This window comes from Mustela nivalis (assembly GCF_964662115.1).
Source record: "Mustela nivalis genome assembly, chromosome: 9".
NCBI classification, from domain to species: Eukaryota; Metazoa; Chordata; class Mammalia; order Carnivora; family Mustelidae; genus Mustela; species Mustela nivalis.
In genome coordinates this window covers 114744291-114766188 of record NC_139028.1, presented here as the reverse complement: position 1 = coordinate 114766188, position 21898 = coordinate 114744291, and the positions used below count along the sequence as shown (strand labels likewise).

Here is a 21898-nt window from a genome sequence, read left to right as displayed (position 1 = left end):
TTCTGGGTACTCAGCAGCAGGGCAGTCCGCTCAGAGTAACCCACACAGAGACTCAAGTCCCCATTCCTGGAGTCGAGACAAAGGTGATTTGGGGCCGAGCAAGGCTCCCCGGAAGCCCCCTCCTTCCTGCCCCAGCTTTATTTTGGTTCTGGAATCATTCCAGTCAGCAGACTCGGTCCCCACCGTGCCCGTCCCGGGTCCACAGTCCACATTTCATGCAGTTAGAGGGAGGGAAAGAGCGGGGAGAGAAGGTGGGTGTAAAGGCTTGCCTGTGCTGCCGAGCCCCTGGGGCAGAAACGGTCTGGGTCTCCGCTGTGCTCCTGGCCTCTGTGGCGGGCCATGCAGACCTTCTGGTGCTGGCCACAGGGCTGGGCCACAGTTCTGCCTCCAGTCCCATGACTGGGCTCTCCCAGAGGCACTGGGGGTAACAGGTTGGGCCTAGGTCTCCGTAGCTCATCAGGGCCTGTGGCAGCCCCAGAGCCCCTGCGCTGACCTGTGGGTGGCCCCGGGGAGCGGATGCTGCTGCTGCAGGCCACCCCCCACCCCAGCTGCCTGCTTCTCACTCAAGGGGCTGCCCCAGCCCGTGACAGCTGGAGAGTGTGCGCTCTCCTCCTCCAGCTGGGGTGGGTGGTAGCCTAAGCCCTGGTGGGGGGCCAAACAGTCCAGCCCCTTGTTTTCTGGTCAGGATCCTTCCAGGGGGCCAATCACACAACAGGGCTCCTCAGGCCATCAGGCTGGACACTCCGGAAGCCACGACGTGCTTGGAGTCTGCCCCTGCTCAGGGCTCTCCTGTCTCCCCTCCAGTTTTCTCCAGATGGAGGAAGGCGCCCTGCTCTCCTAACTAACCCCTTGCCTAAGAATCTCAGGGTTCGCTTCTGGAACTTGACCTAGGACCCCCAGTGCCCCCTCCTTCCCCGTCTGGCATTCAAACCCTTCCTTCTCGCCACCCCCCCAATCTGGATGCCCCTTGACTTCCCCTCCGTGCCCCTGCCCAGGCCACCCCTTTCCGGCCATCCCTGCAGTCTGTCTTCTGGCCCCACTACCCACCGGCTACCCACAGGCTGAGGCATCTCTCTTCCCAATAGGGTCTGGCCTAGAGGTATAGAGCCAATGCCTAATCCAGTGGGGACCAAACGCAGGGACCTGGGTCTGGGCCTCTTGGGACCTCTGGGCCATGCCAGGGTTATGGATGGAGGGAGCAGATTTCATGGAGCGTGATTCTGGAGTCAGCCTGGTCTCCTGGTCACTTCTCCTGCCCAGAGAAAGGTCGTTGTGTCCACTCCAGTAGGCTGAGGACAGTTAGTGACAGGGAAGTTCCTGTCCCTGCCTTGCTGGGGCTGGCTGCCTGCATGGGACACACTCTGTTCTTCTCCTGTCCCTCAGGGCATGGCTCCCGTCCTGTCCTTGCAGCCCCCAGAGCTCTGCCACGGTGGCATTCAGCACCGAGCAGATCCCCAGGACTGGGGAGTCTTGTCTTCCGGACATCCTAAGGACCGAGTCCTCTTCATGTCATGTCTGTTGGTGTCTAGCACGGCATCTGGCCCCCGAGACTCACGCGTTTCCCCGGACAGGACCCCGCTTAGCACTGGTCTCCCAGCAGGGTGGGATGTGGAGAGCCCGGAGAGGCCAAGCCGCGACGCCCCAGGCCGAGGGACAGGCTGGATGGGGATCTCAAAGTGGAAGCAGGATGAGCCAGTGCCAGGCTGCCTTCCGTGGGTCGTGGCCCAGCCCCAGCAGGCCCTCTGTGGGAGAAAACCCTGGGTCCCTAGACACCTGGCCAGGCCCGCTTCTCCACTGCAGTCTGGACAGAAGGACCAGGATGGCTCATGGGGGCTCCGGCAGGGGACCCCAACATCCATGGCTCCTGCTGGACTAGGGAGGGGCATCAGAGCTGAGCATGGGCCAGGCTCGGTGCCCGCCCCGGCCCGTCGTGCCAGCTGCTAGTTTCGCCGAACGGGGTGCCACATGGACACGGGCCTGCGCAGAGTGGCCAGCATCTGGTTCCAGTGCGTGGTGCCCATGCCGCTGGCAGACGGCCCGATGATGACATGGCCCACGTTGTCCCCTCGGCCGTCGCTGCTGCTCTCAGCCACTGTCACTCGGAGAGACAGGTCCTGGGGAGGAAGTGACATGGGGCTGGGGACAGGGTGCCAGGCCCCAGCAGGGGGTCAGGTGTGGCTCCCTGAATCCTTAGCCCCGATCTGCGTAGCCCCCAGGCTTCTGTTGCTGTCTCCCTACACGGCGGCAGTGCTGGACTACCAGGCTCAAATGCTGGCCTCCCCACGCGCCTTGCTTTGTGACCTTGGGCGGTGACGTGGGCTCTTCCTACCTTAGTTCCCCATCTGTGAAATGGTAATCCTATTAGTTCCTACCTGAAAAAAGGTTAAAATGGGTCAAGTGCTTAGAACAGCCTGCACACGGAGCATTTTAGATGTCTCATTATTCTTAATATAATCACATGTTGGACTCAGAGCTGAGGAAGGAAAAGAATGTGCTTGAGATCAAAGTGGTTGAGCTTGAAACTAACACCCAGCCTGACCTCCTTCCTCCTCCTCCTCCTCGCGCTCCCCTCTCCCACCTTCCCTCGTGGTCCCGAGAGGTCTCCCCCCCCCCCCCCCGTGGAGGCTGTGGAATAGGGACACTGCGGCCACCGGGGGTGGGAGAAGGGGGGGCAGGTGGACAGCCTGTCCTATGAGGGTGGCAGGAAGGCAACACCAGTGTCAACCAGCGATGCTGGGATGTTTGCCTGCCTTGGGGACTCTGGGAGTGAGGCCGATTTCTGGGCTTTCAAATTCCGGGGGGCTGTCAGAGTAGGCGGGTTCCCACAGCCCCATGGATAAGGGGCAGGTTTCGGCTCAAGGCACAAAAGGCCATTCTCACTGTCAGGGATGCCTAGGGACAGAAGGACATAGTGAAGGGAGGTGGTAAGCTCCCCATCCTCTGTCAGCAGGGCCACTGGTGAGGCACAGGCCATATCCTCTGTAGCCCCCAGGTTTGGTCTGTGGTATCTGTAGGGGGGGGGGCGTGGTCTCCCTGGATCACATGACCTTCTGAATGCCACCGAAGTGTGGGCGGGGCTGAGCAGGGCCTCTGGGGGTAGCCTCCAGAGAGTTAGGGCCAGCACTGTGGGCCCTTGGCTTAACCCTGGCTCATCTCCAAGGCCTTTGTTGCTCCTACTGGAAACTGTCTTAATTTAGCTCCCCCCTCCTGCAAAAGCCTCCCCTGACCACCGAAGTCTGGCATGCTCTTGGTGGATTAAGATTGTCTGGGGACTTTCTGCCTGTCCCTTGTGAGCACCAAGGAAGCAGCGCCTGTGTCCCCAGCACACACCATAGGGCCGGTAGTTGGCGGGTGCTCCATAAATGCCTCACCATTAGAAAGGTGAGGGCTTGAGGCAAACCACTGGCATCTGCAGGAGCCCTGAGACGCAAGGTTGGTGTGGCTGGAATGACCCCAGAGTCCCGGGGTGACCAGGCCTGGGCTCCCACGCCTGAGCCGGTCCCTGCCTCACCTGGAGCACGATGGCTGGCACTGAGAAGATCATGGCTTCGTTGAACACCGGATTGGGGTCATCCCTCTTCACAGCCGTCTTCTTTTTGCTCATCTTCCTCCCATCCTGAAGCAGGTACACCTTGACAAAGGGGTCTGTGGGCGAGCGAGAGGCAGGAGTCAGGGCCACACTCCCTTGGCATAGGCCTGCCCAGTCCTAGTGGCCCACTGGCTCCACACAGCCAAACCTTCACAGCTGCAACCATCCCCTGCCATCCTGCCATTGGGCCTTTAGTTCTTTCCCATTTTACAGATGAGAAAACTGAGGCTCGTGCATGAATCAGGAGAAGAGCTGGGCTTGGGGCTCAGGCAGCCTGCCTCCGGGCCCCCGCACACGCTCCCCGCCCATGGTGCTCGGCACACTCTGCAGACCCACCACTTCTCATTCTATAATGAGCACAGACGTCAGCCCTGAGTCACCCTGCACCCGTTCTGTGGAGCCTGACTTTGAAATAACAAGTCACTCACTGCTTGTCACCCCCCACCCACTGGGTGTCCTTGCTGTACCCGCCTGGACCCTGGATTCCCCCTCCCCGCCAGCTCCCAGCAGGTCGGGCTCCGGACCCCCGGCCCTCTGTTTCCAGTTCTGTTCCTGCAGACGGTGGGGGGCAGCAGGTCCTGTCCAGCACCCAAACCATCCTGGGGGCCCTGGGTCCTGTCTGGGATCTGGGACGCAGCCCAGCTCCTCATGAAGTCTAGTTCTGGAAAGCAGGCATCCACCTTGGTTTCTTCCCCCTGCCCCAGCCTCCTGCTCAGACTCCCGTCTGCCCCTCACGGGGGTTCCCAGCCACCCTCACTGCGCTCAGCCTTCCGCAGTCAGACTGCTTTCCCCGCTGTGCACGGCTCCTGAGCTCAGCCAACACCAGGGGGTGGAGGGGCCAGGCGCTGTACCCCCACACCTGCTGATGCTCCCGGGGGCCCCCTGCTTAGCAGCTGGGCCACCGCTCCCACCAGCCCACACGAAGGAGCCGGGCCGCTGGCCAGGCCTTACCTGCTGTGGTCTTGTCATTGGTCCAGATGAGATTTTTGGCTTTCACCACCACGACCGTGAGGCGCTCAGCTGTTGGGAGGTAGCTCAGGGACAGCAAGATCTCACCCACAGCGTCAGCAGCCTGGAGGACACGTGAGTGACTTGAGGGGCCCAGGGCAAGGCAGAAGCTTCCTTCTCCATTGAGAACTTGCTGCTCCTGCCCTTCCACCAGGCACTGGGCCAGTGGGATTGAGAAAGGGACCCCAGTCCCCCGTCCCATGAAGGGTGCACGATCCCCCCTCCTACAGGGGGTGGGCCCTGCCTTGGAAGGAGGGCCAGAGGGCATCTGTCAAATGTGGCCACCCAACGCAGGCAGGGTCCCTCCTTCCAGCCCATGGAAAACATTCTGTGGAGTAGCACACAGAGGTCCCAGCGGACCAGGACGGGTAGACCATTTGCTTGAGTAGCAGTGATGGTCCCCAAGCTGTCCTACGCTTATAAAGGTAAACCAGCAGCTCGGCCTCTGTCTGCAATGACCCCCTTTAGCGCCGGAGCACCTCCCCAGCAGAAACCCTCTAGGAGGAGAGCGTCTGAAGGTTTGGTGGTTGGCGCAGGGAACAGCGGTGAGAGCATCTTCATTTCATGCAGTAAACAGAGTTTTCCTGAATGCGGCACAGGCCTCTTTTTCTCATCCCCTAAAGAACGGCGGGGTGGGGGCTGTTGTGGACGGCGGGGTCTCCCCGCGGCAAGAGGCATGTGTGACCCTCTCTCCACGGGCGGACTGACCTTGTTCTGGTCCTGGAGGTAGAGCCAGCCGCTGAAGGGCTGCAGGGGGAGGTCGAGCACCGAGAGCTTCAGCTCGACCACGCCCGTGCTGACCTTCCGCTCGTCCTCATCAATGCCAAACACAGAAAACCGCAGGCTCTTCTCCTCCAGGGCGGCAGGGTCCAGGGGAATGGAGAACTTCTCATCAAAGAAGATGGAATAGGCATTCCTCTGGATCTGCAGAGAGAAAGGGACACGGAGGGAGCTCTGACTCTGGGGAAGGGGTGGCAGTCAGGGGCCTGCAAAGCTATGGTGGGGAGAGAGCACCGGACAGAGAGTCCAGAAGCCTGGGCAAGCGCCCTGGCTCTGCTGCGCACCATCCCCCCCTGCCCGGCCTCAATGCCAATTCTTCCTTTGGGGGTTTAGCCCTGAGGACTTTTTTTTTAGGTGGGCTTCATGCCCACTGTGGGGCTTGAACTCATGACCCTGAGATTAAGAGTTGTGTGCTCTACCAACTGAGCTAGTCAGGCACCCCAGCCTTGGGGATTTAAAGGCCCCCATCTTCCTCTCTCTGGTGGCCAATCTGGTAGCTTGGCATTCGAAGCTTCCATAATTGGACACACTCAGTGCCCATGGCTCCATAAAACCCTTGTGATATTTGCTGAAATGGTCTCCTCTTTCTTATACCAGTTCAGATCCGGCTCTGGGCCGGGGTGTGCAGTAAGTACAGAACATCATGGAGCCTAGAACCACTGATGTCCCAGCCCTTCAGAGCCTGGCCCCGGATGGCCTGAACGTTGTGGGATGGGTGGATGGATAGAGTGACGAGGCGAGGCTGGGCAGACTCTGCTTCCAAGACCAGTCCTGCCTGGTGGGTGACTTTGGCCTCCTCCCAGGAAGCTGTGGGCAGGCCCCCTGGGAAGGTGCCCTAGCGGGCACAGCTCTCCTGTCCTCTGGGGGCTGCCTTAGTCACTGCCTGGCAATATTCAGGGAGGAGCTCTCATCCCTGGAAACTTGCCTGAAGCTGGGGGGTTGCCCAGCCTGGGGGCAGCCACCTACTTGCTGGGACTGGCTGGGCTGCAATGCTGAGAAGCCTGCCTTCGGGAATAAATCCGCCAACAGCTCCAGGTGCACTGCAGCATACTCTTTGGTCCCTGCCTGGGTTGTGGGAAGGTTCCTCTGCCACTGCTCCCTGGGAGCCACCTTCCCCAGCCAGTTCCCTGCTTGAGGATTTTCACGGACTCCTTCCCCTGTGGGATAAAGTCCACCCCCTCTGATCTTGACCTTGGCCTCCAGGCTCTTCATGATCTCCCTCCTCCTGCCAAATGAGCCACTCTGCTGTCCCCTGCCTGCAGGGGCTCGGGTTCCCTGACCAATGTGCATTCTCTGTGTGTTGTGCTATATGAGCACATGCGAGGAGGAAAATGGGAACTCCAGGGCCAAGTCCGCGATCTCCGGCTCACTTGCTGGCGTTGGGCAAAGCACTCTCTTGAACCTCTTCATCTGTAAGATGCCCTCGGTCCATCCCACTGGGGCTAATGAGAGAGTCACAGATGTAGGGACTTGGTGAACCAGATTCTCAGCACACACCAGGCTGTGGTGGTTCCCGTCCACCAATGTCCCCCCTCAAGGAAAGTGTCCGGAACCACCCAGGATCTTCTAGGCAGTCCAGGCCATCGGCAGCCTGAATCCAGGCTCAGCAGGGACACTCCATGGTCCTGAGATACAATCTGTTGTATCCCCTCCTCAAGGATTACGGTCCTCATTTGAGAGATGGGGAAGCCGTGTCACAGAGAGCTTACGTGACTTATCCAAGGTCATGCTGCTAGGAAGTGGAAAACTGCTATTGGAACCAGACAGTGAGCTTTTAGGGTCTTGCTCCTCACCACCCTCTGGACGGCCTCTCTTGGGTCCCACACGTACGGGCTGTGGTCAGGGCCCAGGAGTTGGGGGGGACAGTGTGCGGATGGGAACGGGATGACAGTGTCCACCACAGAGGGACAGTCAACTTCAGCGTGGTAAGAGTGACTGGACACGGGCCTTGGTCCTGCAGGCCCGCAGGTTCCTCCTACTCCAGTTAGAGGCCACGGGGCGTCTACCTTGACCACCTCAGAGGACTCCCAGCCATGGCGTCTGGAGCCCTTTTACCCCTAATCCAGCCTGGAGGGGAGTGTGTCTTATGAAGGCTTTGCTCCCTCCTGGCAAAACAGAGGGACTCTTGAAAGGTAGCCTGGTGTGGGAGGGTGCTGAGTGTCTCCCCCAACTCTCCCCACCCTGTTCTCGACCTCCATGGGCTGATTGACAGGCTCCCTTAGCCTCTGGCTCCTGGTGGAGTCAGACGGGGGAATCACTCAAGGGAAATCAGAGGTCAGAGGTGGGGTGCTTATTCCCTAGGTCCTTCTCTGCAGTACTGCTGTGGTCTGACCACGTGTGTCCCTTGACTAAAGGCCATAGAGCCTATCAATGTGGCCCCCTCCACATGCCTTTCTTCCTTTGGGGCCAGTAGCCTCCCCTTCCCCTTATCCCTTCAGAAAAGGGAGCCACTCCATCTTTGAGGTCGCCCTATACCCCACCCACACCATTGTTTTATGTGTGTGTTTTTTAAAGATTTATTTATTTATTTTAGGGAACGGGGGCAGAGAGGATGACAGAGGAGCAGAGGAAGAGAGAGAGACAGAATCGCAAGCAGACTCCCCGCTGAGCGTGGAGCCTGACACAGGGCTCGATTCCACGACCCTGAGATCATGACCTGAGCCTAAATCAAAAGTCGGAAGCTCAACCGACTCAGCCACCCGGGCGCCCCTCCCCCATATGATCGTTAACAGTCCTATTATTGAGCTCCCTGCAAATAAGCCAACTTGAACATGTCCTTCTGCCAGGACCCTAAGCTGACCCAGGGGACAGGAGCGGAAACGGACAATTACCACACACTGGGCTGCTGGGGTAGGACTGCCGAGAACCGCACCTGGTCCTCAGGTCCTTCAGCTCTGGGATTAGCATCTAAAGCTGCCCTGGGGCACCCTCCTCACATCCAGCCTGGCCCTGCAGACCCGCCTGCCCGGGGAGGACCCCCGAGAGCCCAGAGCGCACCCCACTTACCCGGGAGATGCCCACGATCTGCTCGTCGGGCAGCAGGCTGACGCGCATAAAGCAGGACTCGAAGCCGGCTTCTTCCCGCTCCAGGAGGTCCTTGCCCTGCAGCACGGCCACGTGGAGGGTGTGCGAGGCCGCGTCGTAGTCCATCCTCACCTCCACCTGGCCCAGCGTGAAGTCCTGCCCGAAGGTGTTGCTCACGGAGGAGATGGAGTTCAGCGAGTCAGCCGACTGCGACTTGTGGAGGGTCCCATAGGGGGCCAGGTCCAGCTCCCGGCCCATCAGCTCCAGAGGTCCCAGCTCGCTGATGGTCTCAAAGGTGTCCTCAATGCTGAGACTGCCTTTGCGGCTGGGCGGTCCCCGCATGCTGGCCCGTGGGGCATTCCACGCAGGCACTCTCTGGGGATGAGGAAAAGGGACACGGGAGCCTCACGAATGCAAAGGCATGGTCTGTGAGCCTGGTCTATTTGAGGCACCTCTAGTTCCCCTTTTGCAGGAACGATGCATGCCTTAGTCAGGTGTTTTTAAAGATTGACTTACTTCTTTGAGGGTGAAGAGAAAGAGAGAGAGAGAAGAGCACAAGCAGGGGGAGGAGCAGAGGGAGAGAACATCCACGCAGACCCCCACTGAACATGGGGCCTCGTGCGGGGCTCGATCTCACAACCCATGCGATCAGGACCTGAACCAAAACCAAGAGTCCAATGCTCAACCAACGGAGCCCCCCAGGCGCCCCAGGAAGGTCCTCGCTTAATGCTCTTTTGTGTCACTCCGTTTTCTTTCCCTAACCACGAGGAAAAAAGGTTTTTCTCAAAATTTTTAATGATGCAGACTGAGTTCTGTACATAAAGATGTTCACTGCAGTAATGTTTATGAAAAACGAAAGTAGTTCGCAATCTAAGTTTCCAGCCAAGGGCAAGGGGTACGAATACTAGGGCAGAGCCGTTCAACAGATGATCGAGCAGCCTCAAAGGACGTTTACCAAAATGTCTACAAAAGGGGAAGTCTTCCAAGTTGGGTAACGTTCGCCCTAATATTCAAAATTTTCTTTTCTCTAAACTGACCTTGGGATTTGAGAACACAAAAGCCTTCGTGCCACCAGCATCTCCCAAGCGGCTGCACAGTCTTCATTACCATAATTTTTAAAGGGCCCACAACCTATCATTGAGTGGAGAGCTGTGATTTACTTTACTGTCCCCCACTGTGGACATTTACATTGTTGCTTATTTTTCACGAAGAGAGAGAATGCAGCATCAAACAGCTTTCTTAAAATCCTAGCTCAGAGGACACGGTCCTTTTGCAAGCGGTTTACCTATGTTGCCAAAATGCTTTTTGGAAAAGTTATGCCAAGGTACAGTCCCCCCCAGCAGAATGGGAGATAGTCCCCTCACACCCCAAATGAATGAGTTTGTGGGGCCCCTATCCAGTAACAGATTCTGGCTGTGTTCACTGGAACTCGACATGATGTTAGAAAAATTCTCTGCCAAATGTCTAATGATGAAACATTCAGCAATATACACTAAGAGCCCTAAAAAATGTTTGTGCTCCCTGACACAGAAATTCCACATCAGGGCATCCACTCAAAGTACATAATCCCAATGAAGACAAAGTTTTATATATAAAATATTCACTGCATTATTTATAATGGCACTTAGGAAATCATGGTACATACATAAAAAGGAACCTGAACTGGCCATTAAAAGGATGTTTACGGGGCCTCTGGGTGGCTTAGTTGGTTAAGCGTCCGACTCTTGGTTTCGGCTCAGGTCATGATCTCAGGGTTGTGCGGAGTCTGCTTAAGACTCTCTCTCTCCACCTGCCCCTTCCCCCTGCTCTCTCTCTCTCTAAAATAAATTAATAAATCTTTTAAAAAAATGATGATTTATGACAGGGGCTCAACAATATAGGAAAATGCTTTAGCTGTGAGATAAAAAGAGCAGGGTATAAAATTTTATGTAGAGATGATACCCATTATATAAAAACTATGCATGAAAAAAAGACTAGAGGGTATATTACAAGTACTGGAATGAGGGGCGCCTGGGTGGCTCAGTGGGTTAAAGCCTCTGCCTTTGGCTCAGGTCATGATCTCAGGGTCCTGGGATCGAGCCCCACATCGGGCTCTCTGCTAAGCAGGGAGCCTACTTCCTCCCCTCTCTCTCTGCCTGCCTCTCTGCCTACTTGTGATTTCTGTCTGTCAAATAAATAAATAAACTATTTTTAAAAAGTACTGGAAAAGTAAAAATGTTAGTGGTTAAAATACAACTCATAGTTATTTGCCCCTGGATGGTGGCATGTGGGGAGAGGTTTTCTTATTTGTATTTTCCTGTAGTTTTCACAGGATGGTTTTTATTTTATTTTATTATTTTAAAAAGATTTATTTATTTATTCGACGGAGAGAGAGAGTGTGCACAGCAGGGGGTCAGCAGGCAGAGAGAGAGGGAGAAGCAGGCTCCCCACTGCACAGGGAACCTGATATGGGGCTCGATCCAGGGATCATGACCTGAGCAGAACGCAGATGCCCAACCAACTGAGCCACCCAGGTGCCCCATGCAGGATGGTTTTTTAAATTGAAAGCATTCATTCCCTCACTAAATGTCCTCTGGTTTCACACCACTGGGCTGTGGTGGAGACACGGAGTGGGACAAGGGTCCCTGGTCACTGGAGGAAGTTAGCCAGGAGAGAACAAGGGACTGGGGGGGGGCGCCGTCTCGAGAGAGCGGAAACCTCACCTTCTGCTTGGCCTCCGCATAGGTCTCCCCGTACTTCTGCTGAAGGTACCTGTAGTCGTAGTTTGGGAACGGGGAGGGGCTGGGGAAGCTCCCCGATGTCCAGAGCTTCCACAGGCTCACAGCTGCAATTCCCAGCAGTGCCAGGGCCCCAGCAGTGTAGACACCCACCTCCCAGCCAGGGGGGCTCTTGATGACTGCAAGACAAGGGCAGCCTCTCATTAGTAGGCTCTGGGGCTCCCCCGTGCTTACAGACTCCCACCCAAGGAGCAGGGGGTTCAGCACTGACCTCCTTATTCACTGCACAAATATTTACTGAGCCACTACTACGCGCCAGGCTCCATGCAGGGTGCTAGGGGATCCAGGATTGAATAAGACATATGTACGCTGGGATTTCTACTTCCATCTCCTTTTCTACAAAAGCACCCATTTCTACCGGAACAGGATGGCGGTGGGGACTAGCTTGGCTAGATCAGATGAAGAGCTGTGAACGATGGTGAAACATTCCTTAGGCTTTGAACAAATAGGGTTATCCCCCCCCCCCTTTTGAGTTCTCTGACCTTAGAGCCTTCAAAAGGCCTCTTGCTACCAGGTAATCAAAGCCACCTTTTGAGGTCTGAGGGAAGAGGGAGAGGGTTCGGGGAAAAGAAGAAATGACCCCGTTTTTGCCTCACCGTCATGTAGAACAACCCAATGTCTATCAATTGATAGACGGATAAATAAAATCTCCATCCACACAACAGAATATAATGTAGCAACACAAAGGTCTTGGTTGCAACATACATCTTGCAACATACATGACCCATGAAAACATCATGCTAAGCGAAAGAAACCAGACACCAAAAAACATATGTTATAGGATTCTATTTACATGAAATGTCTAGAATAGGTAAATGCCTATAGACAGAAAGTTGGTTAGTGATTGTCTAGGGGGACAAGGGGGCAATGCAGAATACAGGGTTGCTTTGGAGAATGATAAGCAGATTCTCAAAGTTGAAAGTATTGATGGGTATAAAATATGTTAAATCCACTGTATTGTACGCCTTAAGCGGGTAAATTGTATTTGAATTTTATCTCAATAAAGCTGTTATTAAAAAAAAAAAAAAAGGCTCAGCCAGGAGTGAGATGTAGATTTCCGGCTGTGCAGGGCTTGGGGACAAATCCAGACGCTTAATGCTCTCTTTCCGCTGATAAGTAAAGAACTTTTCCTATCTGAGCCTCACTGGCCCCAGACATCGTAACAAACCTCCCCTCACCTGTGTTGGGTGAGCTCTCACCTATCAGAAGTGACCTTCTGCCGGCAAACATCATTCTCTGCACCATTGTCAGGGCTGCTTCTATGCTCAGTTCAAATGGGGAAACTGAGGTGCACAAAGGATAAAGAAATTGCCCAAGGTCACAGAGCCAAGAGGGGGTGGTCCTGGGATTTCAACTCTGCCAGCCAGACTTGAGAGCAAGCAGGAGTCATCACTGCGCCACCCAGCCTCCACACAGCAGCAGGGCGAAAAGAGTTGGGGCGGGCATTTCACGGGTGGAGATTTATCACTGCAACATCTGTTGAGCACCTACTGAGTGCGAACACTCTGAAGGGAGTCAGCCCCAGTCCCTGTCCTTAGTAGCTCACAGTCTAGGGATGAGATAAGTAGGCAAATAAATAGACAAAAACGGAGTGATGAGCACAATCCAGGAGGGCTTCCTGGAGGAGAGACATCCAGGCTGAGATAAGAGGGAGGAGCAAGGGGCGCCTGGGTGGCTCAGTGGGTTAAAGCCTCTGCCTTCGGCTCAGGTCATGATCCCAGCGTCCTGGGATAGAGCCCCACATCGGGCTCTCTGCTCAGCGGGGAGCCTGTTTTCTCCTCTCTCTCTCTGCCTGCCTCTCTGCCTACTTGTGATCTCTGTCAAATAAATAAATAAATAAATCTTAAAAAAAAAAAAAAAAAGAGGGAGGAGCAAGAAACGTGCCAGGCCAAGGTGCCAGGGACTGGGAGTTTAGGACGAGAAGAGGAGAGGGCGTCCAAAGCCCGGAGCATTCAGAGTGCCCAGTGGGGGAGAGAGAGTGGGGCATTTGGGGCTGGGGATTTCCTTGCTACCCCTTCCCTGAAGCCAGGCTGTCCTGTGCTGCCACACGGCAGCAGCAGTCCCTCTGGCAGTGGGAGGCCTCAGCCTACCCCTGCTCTCCTGACACCCGCCAACTCTAGCCAGAAGCCATAACACCAACGCACTCTGGAGAAGAGCAGGGCCAGCCTGTAGCCCCGGCATTTAACCAGCACGCACATCCTATGAGCTCCGACCTCCACCTGCTAGAGGAGGAGCGCTGAGGCTGGGAGAGGCTGAGAGCCTGCCCAGCCACCAGCCCAAGGCCCTGGGGTAGGGAACACAGAGCTTCACCAGAATGAGCTGGAGCCTTCCCACCCAGAGAATGGAGATGACCACCCCGCCGGCGCCCCTCCCCCCAAGCAGACAGACGGTCCCGCCCTGGGGAATTTATCTTGCGGGGGGAAAAAAAATCCCAGGAAGTTTTATATCTGGTGTGAATCATCAAGGCTGTATTTATAACCGCAGAAATCTGGAAACAGCCTGCCGGGGTCACTGGGGCCGGGTGGTGCTAACTAGGAAGGGAAATACCACTGGCCTTTGAGAATGGAAGTCATTAGGATGTCACTGTGGCAAAGCAGGAGGATGTGTCACGCACTGTCAGAAGAAAATAAGATGAATTCATGACATGGTCCAGCCACACAGTTTTGCCGTGAACGTCACACAGGCTATGGACAAGGGCTGGGCGGGGCCAGGGACAGAGGAGAGAGGCAGGAGGTCAGGACGGAGGAGCTGTGAGCAAACCCGGAGTTCTGACCTCTGTTGGCAGAATATCATTTGTGGGCTGACCAAAACCACAACTGAGATCTACAGAGGGCCCCAGGCGAGCCCTGCAGAGCCAGGAAAGTTCTGGGAGTCTGGTGAATAAGGGATGGCCTAGGAATGGGCCTGGTAAACTGGAGAGGGAGGGCCCACCTAAGAAGCTCTGGCCCGGGGTGCTCTAGGGATGGCTCCCAGCAGGGTCAGTGGTCGCGGGGGCGGGCAAGCAGGTGGGCACTGAAGTCGGAGGTCCCCGTGGATGATGGGCAAGGCCACGTGGCACAGCACAGCCCGGCTCCCCTGAGAGGGAGGATCCCAGGGGGCTGAGGGCCTGAAGCCAGGGTCCTGGTTGGCAGAAAAGGGGGGCAGGAGAGGAGAAGCCCCAGGATGGTGACGCAAAATGATGCCTATTAATGCGAATTTGTTTATTCATTTTATTGCCCGCCAGCCTCGGGGGCATGGGGGGAATGCCCGCGGGAAGCGAGCGCTCTGCTGGGACCAGAGACGAGGAGGAGGCAGCAGCAGGAGTGGCAGGTAATAAAAGCTTCCTGGACACTTGTCCAGCACTTGTTTGTAGATTAGCCACTGAGACCCCAGGAGATGGGGGGCCGAGGAGGTGTTGGCGGCCTGCCAGTCTGGAGCTAGATCTGCCTCTGGGACATCCACACCAGTCTCGAGGGCTTAGCCAGGCGGAGGCAGGGAAGGACTCTGGGCAAAGGGAAGGGCACATGCAAAGGCCTGCGTTGGCACTAAGCTCGGTCACTGAATCTTCCCAGCGGTCCTTGAGGGAGGCCTCACTGCCCCCATTTTGCAGACGAGTAAGTAGAGGCCCAGAGAGGTTTTTGTCACTTGTCCAAGGCCATGCCAGGGGGGCACTAGCCTAGTGTCCCCAAGGCTGTGTGACCTTGGGCAAGTCCCTCTCCTTACTGCTAAAATAGGGCCATTACTGGCATCCCACTGACACCCCCACCCCGGGCCTTGTGGGAGGGCCCGGTGAGGTGACAGCTTCTGCTGGGACTCACCACTCAGGTGGTATTCAGCCACGTCCATGGCCATGGTGATGCCTGCTGCAGCAGCCGGGCCTGCAAGGGGAAAGGCAGTCAGCAGAGGGGACTTTGGAGGGCCACCAACTCCAACCCTATGCCTTGACCTCCCTGATGCCCGTGGGCCTCACATTCACCTATGAGGAGAGCTCAGCCAAAGGTAGGCTTTTAAATGGCATTTTCATTTTTTTTTTTAACTTTAATTTTTAAAACTTTATTTTCAAAAAAGATGTTATTTAGGGGCCCCTGGGTGGCTCAGTGGGTTAAAGCCTCTGCCTTCAGCTCAGGTCATGATCCCAGGGTCCTGGGATTGAGCTCCACATCAGGCTCTCTGATCGGCGGGGAGCCTGCTTCCTCCTCTCTCTCTCTCTGCCTGCCTCTCTGCCTACTTGTGACTTCTCCTTCTGTCAAATAAATAAACAAAATCTTTTTTAAAAAATGGCATTTAAAGCTCTTTCTAACCACTCTAAGACCACCTTAATTTCCGGATTGCAAGATAAAAATGCAAGATGCCCAGTGACATTTGAATTTGATTCATTTTTAGTATAAGTATGTACCAAATATTGTATGGGACATACTTATACTAAAAAAAAAAAAATTATTCATTGTTTATCTGAAACTCAGAATTTCCTGGGTATCCTGCATTTATATTCACTAAATCTGGCACCGCTACCTCATTTCCATCCTACCAACCCCATCCAACCAACATCCTACCCGCAACTGTTCTTTGATTCTTTGCTACTTATAGCGTGGGCTTTTAGGGTGTTTGCTAAGGCTTACTTCAAAAGCTTTTGTTTCCACTGGAAAGGCAAGGCTGCATTTCTGCAATATTCTATTATCAGTCCTTTCACTGCTCAGGATGGGTTCCTCCCCACCCCACCCTCCAATTCCAAGTTTTATGAATGCTGAAGGTCTGACTCAGTTGTTCTAGAAAGGTCTGGGAGTCATACAAGCCATTACCTGAACCCCAGTGACTGCTCATAATTTTATTACTGCGTTGCTGAGAAGTACTTCTGTCTCACAAACATGAGCTAAAGGAATGGACAAGGGAGGCTGGGATAACCCTATGGGCCTCAGCTCCAAGAGTCACGGGAAGACAGGCCAGCCCCGCCCCCGCAGAGGTGGGGGCAAACAGGTCAGGGTGTTGCTCGCCTCCCCCCAACCCCACCAAAGGCCACTGTTGTTTCTGTTCCCGCAGGAATGTCAACCTAGCACTGCTGGATCTTCTGGCTTTTCATGACTTTATTTTATTTTATAAAATATTTTATTTTTAAGTAATCTCTACGCCCAATGTGGGGCTCAAACTTACAACCCTGAGATCTAGAGCTGTAGACTGTACTGGCTGAGACAGCCAGGGGCCCCAATCTCTGCACATTTGATTTTATTCTATCTATCTATCGATCTATCTATCTTCTGGCTTTTTCAAGAAAAGCCAGGTAGGGGCGCCTGGGTGGCTCAGTGGGTTAAACCTCTGCCTTTGGCTCAGGTCAGGATCCCAGGATCCTGGGATCGAGCCCCACATCGAGCCCCACATCAAACCCCACATCGGGCTCTCTGCTCAGCAGGGAGCCTGCTTTCCCCTCTCTCTGCCTGCCTCTCTGCCTACTGTCTGTTAAATAAATAAATGAAATCTTAAAAAAAAAAAAAAGAAGAAGAAGAAGAAAAGCCAAATACCTGGATTTTTTTAATGTGCAGATTCTTGATTTTTTAAATGTTGTAACCAATTCACAAAAAAATGTGAACACTGTTCAGCCACAGGGTAAAAAGCTCCCAGACTGTGGCTTGGCTACCCTTTTTGCAACCCCTGGATAGATTCTGTGGGTTCCCTTGGGGATTGGAGTCCAATCAGAAGGTAAGCATTTTCTTGAATCCTGGGGTTCTCCCCAGTCTGTGGGTCTACAGCCCAGAAGTCTGGTTCGGACGGGGTTATCCAGCACACGGGGGAGTGCCAGAAGCCCCAGGGCAGGAGGCCTGGAGAAACAGGGCAGGACAGAGCCCTGGGGCAAAGCTCTGTCAAGTGTGGGACAGCTCCTTGCTCCCAGCTCTGCTGATGGTGATCCAGTGAGATGTGGGTCTTTCACGGTGGTAGAAGGGAGGCTTCTCCGGGAAGGCTTCACCTATGCTGACCCGAAAAGGGAGCTCACTCCTGGGACCCTGGGCTGTAGAGCTGATGACAGTTAGCCTCGCTGAGCACTCCGTAGGCTCGAGAGCATGATTCTAAGCATTTTACTTATACATGACCTCATTTAATCCTCTAACCACCCCAGGAGGTAGATACTATTATCATCTCCAGTTTGCCGAGGAAGAGTCCTGAGGCCCAAGGGGAAAATCATTTGCCCCAGACCACACGGCTAAGAAACCGGTCCACCCAGGCCCTCTGGTTCCATATGCCTAACCTCCGTGCCTTACTGCAGACGGGCACATGGTTTCAAAACTTTCCTGAGAACGTGCAGGCCAAACCGGTCCCTGTGGACAAGTCCAAGGTGGCCCTAGTTCCTGGCAGAATGGGGTCTGGACACACCAACACACATATGTTAAGGGGTACACACCTGTCCCAGCCTTGCTGGGAATCCAATAATGCCATCAGCTTTCTTTCCTGCTTACTTGGCACAAGCTGACTTCCAGAGTGAGGCTTCACGGGGATAGCCAGTGCTAGCAGCAGGCTAGCGAGGACAGGGTACACTCCCGTGGCAAGTACCACCTGGTATGGGACAGAACCCCGTATCTGCTGTGCCAGACTTAGAGCTGTGGAGGGGCCGCCAGCCCTCCGAGGCTGGTCCAGCTCCAAACCCCGACTATCACACAGCCCACTCTTCCCACACCCCTTGCCCGGGACGTATAGTTTCCGTGAACATGTGGATGATTCGAGGCACACCCAAGCGCCAAGTTTCTGCAGTGGGCCCCAGAGAGGTGGCCGAAGTCTGACCGAATCTGCCTAGACAGAGGGAGGGAAGGAGGAGAAAACTGGGCTGGGGGAGGAGGAGGTGGGCAGCCTGAGCACAGTTCTGAATCTCAGCTCTGCCCCCTGACTAGCTCTGAGCCTCAGTCGTCCCATCTCTAAAATGGGGCTCATGACTGCCTTATCGGGGTGCTAGGAGGGCAGACTAAGAAGTGTAGTCTGGCTTGGTAAACATTAGCTGCTGTGGTTACCAGCCTGACAATCGTCCCAAAGGCTCCCTAACTAAGCCCTCGTTTGAACAGTAGAATCGTGTGGGCAGTAAGCTCGATTTACAGCTTCCCTTAAAAAATGAGGATATTGGGGCGCCTGGGTGGCTCAGTGGGTTAAAGCCTCTGCCTTCGGCTCGGGTCATGATCCCAGGGTCCTGGGATCGAGCCCCACATCGGGCTCTCTGCTGAGCGGAGAGCCTGCTTCCTCCTCTCTCTCTCTCTCTGCCTGCCTCTCTGCCTACTTGTGATCTCTGTCTGTCAAATAAATAAATAAAATCTTTAAAAAAAAAAAATGAGGATATCTGGGGGCCGGTGGGCCGGTCTCCCCTGACCCCTGCAAAAATGCCAAAGCTGGAATAGAGTAGGCTCTGCCCCTTGGGACGGGGCATTTGTTCTTCAAGCCCAGCCCCTCCCATCCCTCCATTCAGTTCCAGAACCTGCTGGTCCCTGGAGCGCATTCTTGGGCCTGGGAAGCAGGCTCTTGGATGAACGGTGTGAGGGTTAGAAAGGTTCAGGGATTTGCCCAAAGCCACACAGCCAGCAGTGGGAGAGCTGGTCCTGGGCAGCCACGCCTGCTGCCCCAACCGGTGCCTCTTCCACTAGCAGCCACAGCCCCCAAGAACTTCACAGGTGTCTTCCCCAACACCTCCCACAAGACCCCTATGGGATATCCTATCATTAACCTCGTTCCACAGAGGACGAAGAAGAGGCTCAGAGAAGGGCAGTAAATTTGTCCAAAGTCACCCAACCACGATGCAGGGAGCAGAGACTGAGCTAACGGTGCAGTGAGTGTCCTTCTGCATGGCTTTCCTCCCTAGTGCTGGCCCCTCACCCCCACATCTCACCGACTACAGCCTCTGGCAAGCAGGCTCCCACTGCCACCTGGCTGGAGGTCCTCTGGGCAGAGGGGCTGCGGCTTCGGCCGTCTGCTGACAAGGCATGTCAGGACGCCAGGGCAGCCTATGATAGAACTCCCCCGAGCTTCTGATACAGAGGAAATGGGCACACCAGGGATGAGCCAGAGCTGCCCCAAACTCCCACCCGACCTCCTCAGATCCACGGCCCCTTCCTGGCACCTTTTCCCATCCATCCACTCTACTCACTCTGGTCCCAACCGAATCCAAAACTGCATGGGGCTTGCTCACTGGAAACAGCTCTGGGTTCAAATCCAGACTTAATCAGACCTACACAGCAGTGGCTCCCGACTGCTGCAAGCATCGGACTTCATACCTGCGAGAAATGCTCAGCATAGAGCCTGGCCTGGCCGAGGCTCGGATACAGCCATGATGCTTGGCTGGATGAAAGGGTCCCTGTTTTAAAGATGAGGAAGCGGGGGCCCCAGGTCACTCAGCATTTGAGTAGCAACACTGGGACCGGCGCCAAGGTGTGATGGATCCCGGCCTGGGCTCTTGGCCGTGATGCCACCTCCTGACCAGGCCTTTCTGGGGGTGGAGGTGGGTGGGAAGAACTGTCACTGGCCTTACTGGAATCTGACCACAGTTGAGGCCCCCTCCTGGGCTTGTCGGAGGAATGGCTTTCCAGGAATTTTGTGCCTCTCCAGGGGAAAGGAGCCCCGTGTCTCTGCTCCCCCCCCCACCCCATTTCCTTGCTCACTGTGTCCCCACATCACATTTGTGGCTCACAAGATGTTGCCTGCCAGCCCCCCCCCCCTGCGGTTATCAGATATTAGGAAGGATTCTGATGTGGGCACAGGGCAGTCCTCGCCTCCCAAGCTGTAAACCTCTTTAGGATCTTTAGGTTTGAAATCTTTTTCAAGTGCTTCCCTCCCCCCGCCCCCGAAATAACCACATCCTGCTACCATCCCCTTAAAGCCTACAGAAACCGCAGGGCAGACTGGCTAGGGTAGCGGCTGCTGGCATCTACTGGATACCTACTATGTGCTGGGCACCATACCAAGGACTCGCTGTGTTTTACTTCAGCAAGTCCCTCCCCGATGCCCTCTGAGGGGGTGCTACTCTGCCCATTGTACTGGTAAGAAAACTGACCCGCCAGAAATGACTTGCCCAGCGTCACCATAGCTGACAAGACACAGAATCCAAGCTTGAACCCTAGACTGGGAACCTGCTCTCTCCCAAGCTAGAGGAAGGCTCTGGATTTCAGAGTGGGAAGACAGAGGGCTTAGGTACTTGTCTTGACCCTTCTCCAGACTGGCTGGGTTTTGAGCCTCAGTTTCCCCATTTGTAGTAAGAAGCACAGAAGCTGCCCTCCAAACCTGCCCCCTCTCCTTAGCTTGGAGAAGGAGCTGACATTCCTGGGTGAAGATTTCCCAGTCGCTCTGGGGTGGCCCCACTGACGGGGAAGGGGGGCACGCTGTCCTGCAGCCCTGGAAGAGGAATCACCAGGAGGGCTGGCTCAGGGCTCCTCCACCCACAGGCCTGGCTCCAGGTCCCCTTGCTGGGCCCCACTCCCACCCCTCAGCAGCCAATTCTACAGTCCGAGGCCCTGAGACGCGGCAAGCTTCCTCTTGCAGAGAGCAGCGGTATCAGAGGTTCCCAAGAGCCCCCGGAAAGCCCCAGACCCAGGCCGTTGACAAGGGGATCCTCTCCCGAGCTCCCCGGGCCTCCCGGCGACGCGGTGCGACCTGCCTCTCCGGATCGGAGCATTTCCTGAAGACCCAGCACCCCTGCCGCGGGAACCCCCCAAGGGTATATGGGGGACCCCCTCGAGAGCCGGGGACTGAGCCGGAAGAGTCGGGAGAGGGTGTGAGGTGGGGCAGGGGGCAGTGGGGCCAGTCAGGACGCTGAGTGTGAAAGTGAGGGGCGCTCGCGCAGCGCGGGCGCCGGGGAGGCGTGTAAATGCCCGGGTGAGTCGCGTGTGTGCACACGCGGGACGGGCGTGCGGGCGCGATGTGATGCGCAGTGCGCGGAGTGGTCGGGCCGGGGAAGGGCGCCCGGCGCGCGTGTGCAAGCGCGGCGCGGCGCGGGTGTGCAGAGTGCGCGGAGGCCGGGGTCCGCGGCGCTGGCAGGGGGCGCCGCGTGCGTCCCCGCGCGGGACCGGATCCCGGTGGTGCACGGGGGCGGCCGGGTGCTACTCACCCCGGCTCCGCGGAGGGGCCGCCTCTCGGCTCCCGCTCGGGCTCCTGGCTCCCGGCTCCCGACTCCCAGCTCCCGGCTCCCGGCCGGCCTCCTGCAGCGCGCACGCACCGACTCCAGGCCCGGCCGTCGCCCGCAACGCCACCCCTGCAGTGTCGCCCGGCGGCCCCTTCGGAGGAGCGCGGCGCGGGCCGGGGGCTCAGCCCGGCGGGGGCGGCGGACGGGAGCTGCGCCGCAGTCCGGGCACGCTCCCAGGAGCCCGCCGCGCGCTCCCTCGCGCTCGCCCGCCCCCCTCCCGCTCCCTCTTTAATTTAAAGTGACAACCCCGAGCGCTCTCCCCGCTCCCGGGAGCCACGCGCCGCTTCCGGGGTCTGAGCCCAAGATCCCCAAGCGCACCCGGCAGTCCCGGGAGGTTGCCCGAGGCCGAGCGCAGCCCCTCACTTCCCAGGTCGGGGGACGAGGGTCGGGTGGGGGATGTGCTCTCCAGTGGTTTTGAGAGGCAGGCGGAGTGCTGGATGCAGAGTGGGCAGGCCCGGGTTCCAGCCCCAGCCCCAGGTTATCCTATTCCCTTTCTGGGCCTCAGTTTCTATTCCCCTAAAACCGGCCTGATACCGCGCGCCTCCTAGACACCGGTGAGAAAACAGGTGGAACAGCAGGAGGTTTCCCAAGGCGCTGAATGGA

At 56.2% G+C, this 21898-nt stretch overlaps 1 protein-coding gene across 1 annotated transcript; it reads right to left on the bottom strand.

The window, feature by feature from the left end:
- Nucleotides 1-83: 83 nt before the first annotated feature.
- SYT12 (synaptotagmin 12) lies at nucleotides 84-21490 on the bottom strand. The gene is made up of 8 exons (XM_082684152.1): nucleotides 21221-21490; nucleotides 14976-15035; nucleotides 11104-11297; nucleotides 8384-8776; nucleotides 5306-5521; nucleotides 4541-4661; nucleotides 3512-3645; nucleotides 84-2114 (listed from the first exon to the last, which is right to left on the bottom strand). The coding sequence occupies exons 2-8, from the start codon at nucleotides 15007-15009 to the stop codon at nucleotides 1941-1943; spliced, it is 1266 nt and encodes a 421-aa protein (XP_082540278.1). The 5' UTR covers nucleotides 15010-15035; nucleotides 21221-21490; the 3' UTR covers nucleotides 84-1940.
- Nucleotides 21491-21898: the final 408 nt, after the last annotated feature.

Coding starts and splice junctions, on each gene's coding strand:
- SYT12 (XM_082684152.1), bottom strand. CDS start 15,009: ATGGCCATGGACGTGGCTGAATACCACCTGAGTG. Junction 11,298..14,975: donor GGCTGAATACCACCTGAGTG/GTGAGTCCCAGC, acceptor CTTGTCTTGCAG/TCATCAAGAGCCCCCCTGGC. Junction 4,662..5,305: donor ACCTCCAGGACCAGAACAAG/GTCAGTCCGCCC, acceptor CGTGTCCTCCAG/GCTGCTGACGCTGTGGGTGA.